Genomic DNA, 1,637 nt, shown 5'->3' on the forward strand with positions numbered 1-1,637 from the left:
CTAGACAATTTCCACAGTTTCAGTCAACAAAGGAACATGATCCACAAGAAGTTCCTCAAGATGATCAGATAAGGTGGATTTGTTAATAGTCTCATGATGGTATGACTTGCATACACAATAGAATACAGTTTGGACCACCAAACTGTATAAAGTTTGCAAAGGGTTCAACACCAATATTATAATTGCGAATAAGATCTTGAGTCCAATTCCAATGTTGATATCTTTTACGAGTAGTTCTCGATTCAATAATAAAATTGGCGCGTAACATATACCTTGGACCAACATTATTCCTATTGCAGTTCCAAACTGGCCTTTGATCAAATTTCTGCTCTTCTTCATGGCTCCAAACCCGCAATGATTTTCCATTACGGAAATAACATTGGCTAATTGCCAAAATATTGTAAGGTATATCACACCCACGGATAATAGTATGATTGCAATCATGGTTATAATCGTTAACCCTGCTCGTGTATCACCTTTTTTTAAGGAGAACCCGTGAATTATTAAAAGAGCGCATAAGAGTATGACGATAGTGTATACGAATATTATGCAAAAGTTGCTTATGAGGGTGATAATGAGTCTCTTCCAAACCTTTGGAATAGCCTTCATGACTTGTTTGATGGTAATTTCTTTGCCAGAGTATATACATGCAGCTGTATAAACAACTGCTGAAATAGAAAGCAGGGTTAATATAATGACGAATATGACTGTGAAATAGACCGCTTCGAATCCCCAATATAAAACCCATTTTGAAGAGGAATTCATGTGGGATGAATGGTTGGTGATTTTATTAGAGAAGAACTTGGATATTTCATTATTGACTAGGGATATGAATGTGAGAGGTAGGATGAAGGCAAGAGTTATCTTAGTGAAGATTTTAGGGTGTGACAAGATGATCTTGAATGATTCCTTGAGAACACCAATGAAACCTAGGAATTCAAGTTGCTCTTGCTCCTTGTCCATGGCTATGGATGGCTTTGCAATTGAATTTTTGTTGAAAAATGATGTGCTTATTATTATATATATAAGGTAAATGGATGACTTTGAGTCAAATTTGGTGCTTGGCTAATGAAACACCCATGCTACCCCAGACGAATATTCTCTGTTTTTTTTTTCTCAACTTGATAATTTTTTATTTTTGTTGGTGACGATGGACCTGCCGCCGCTACTTTTGTTGTGAACTGGATACATTTTCGGGTATATATATAATAGCCTGCGAACCACGTATACTAGATAAGGCACCCTAGAGTGACAAGCTCGAAGTCTAAAAGTCATAGTCTCAGGCCATAAATACTCTACAAATTGTCAACCTGATAATTGTCGTAGTCTTGTGTGTTAAAATAAATTAGGGATATTTTACACGGTACCCTTGTGTTTTGTCGTTTTCTATGAGGTACCCCGTCTTTTTGAGCTAAAAATCATTGACGGCCTGTAATTCGTGGTCACGAGTTCGGAACGCGGCGATTCATTTTTTTTTTCAAATTGCTCGCCTTTATGAGAACTACTTGGGTTTGAAAAAAAAAATTGCTACTTTCGAAACTTGTTACAAGAGTTACGGTTGGTCAAACGTTTTCAACCAAATAAACTTTGACCGGCTATATCTCATGGCTACGAGTTCAGAAAGTAACGATTTTTTT

The 1,637-nt window shown here is 36.6% G+C and overlaps 1 protein-coding gene across 1 annotated transcript; it reads right to left on the reverse strand.

Moving 5' to 3' along the window:
• On the reverse strand, positions 1-444 carry LOC141600658 (uncharacterized). The gene has a single exon (XM_074420902.1). The coding sequence runs from the start codon at positions 442-444 to the stop codon at positions 1-3; it is 444 nt and encodes a 147-aa protein (XP_074277003.1).
• Between the last annotated feature and the right edge of the window lie 1,193 nt (positions 445-1,637).

The sequence above is a fragment of the Silene latifolia genome, chromosome 9, assembly GCF_048544455.1.
Source record: "Silene latifolia isolate original U9 population chromosome 9, ASM4854445v1, whole genome shotgun sequence".
NCBI classification, from domain to species: Eukaryota; Viridiplantae; Streptophyta; class Magnoliopsida; order Caryophyllales; family Caryophyllaceae; genus Silene; species Silene latifolia.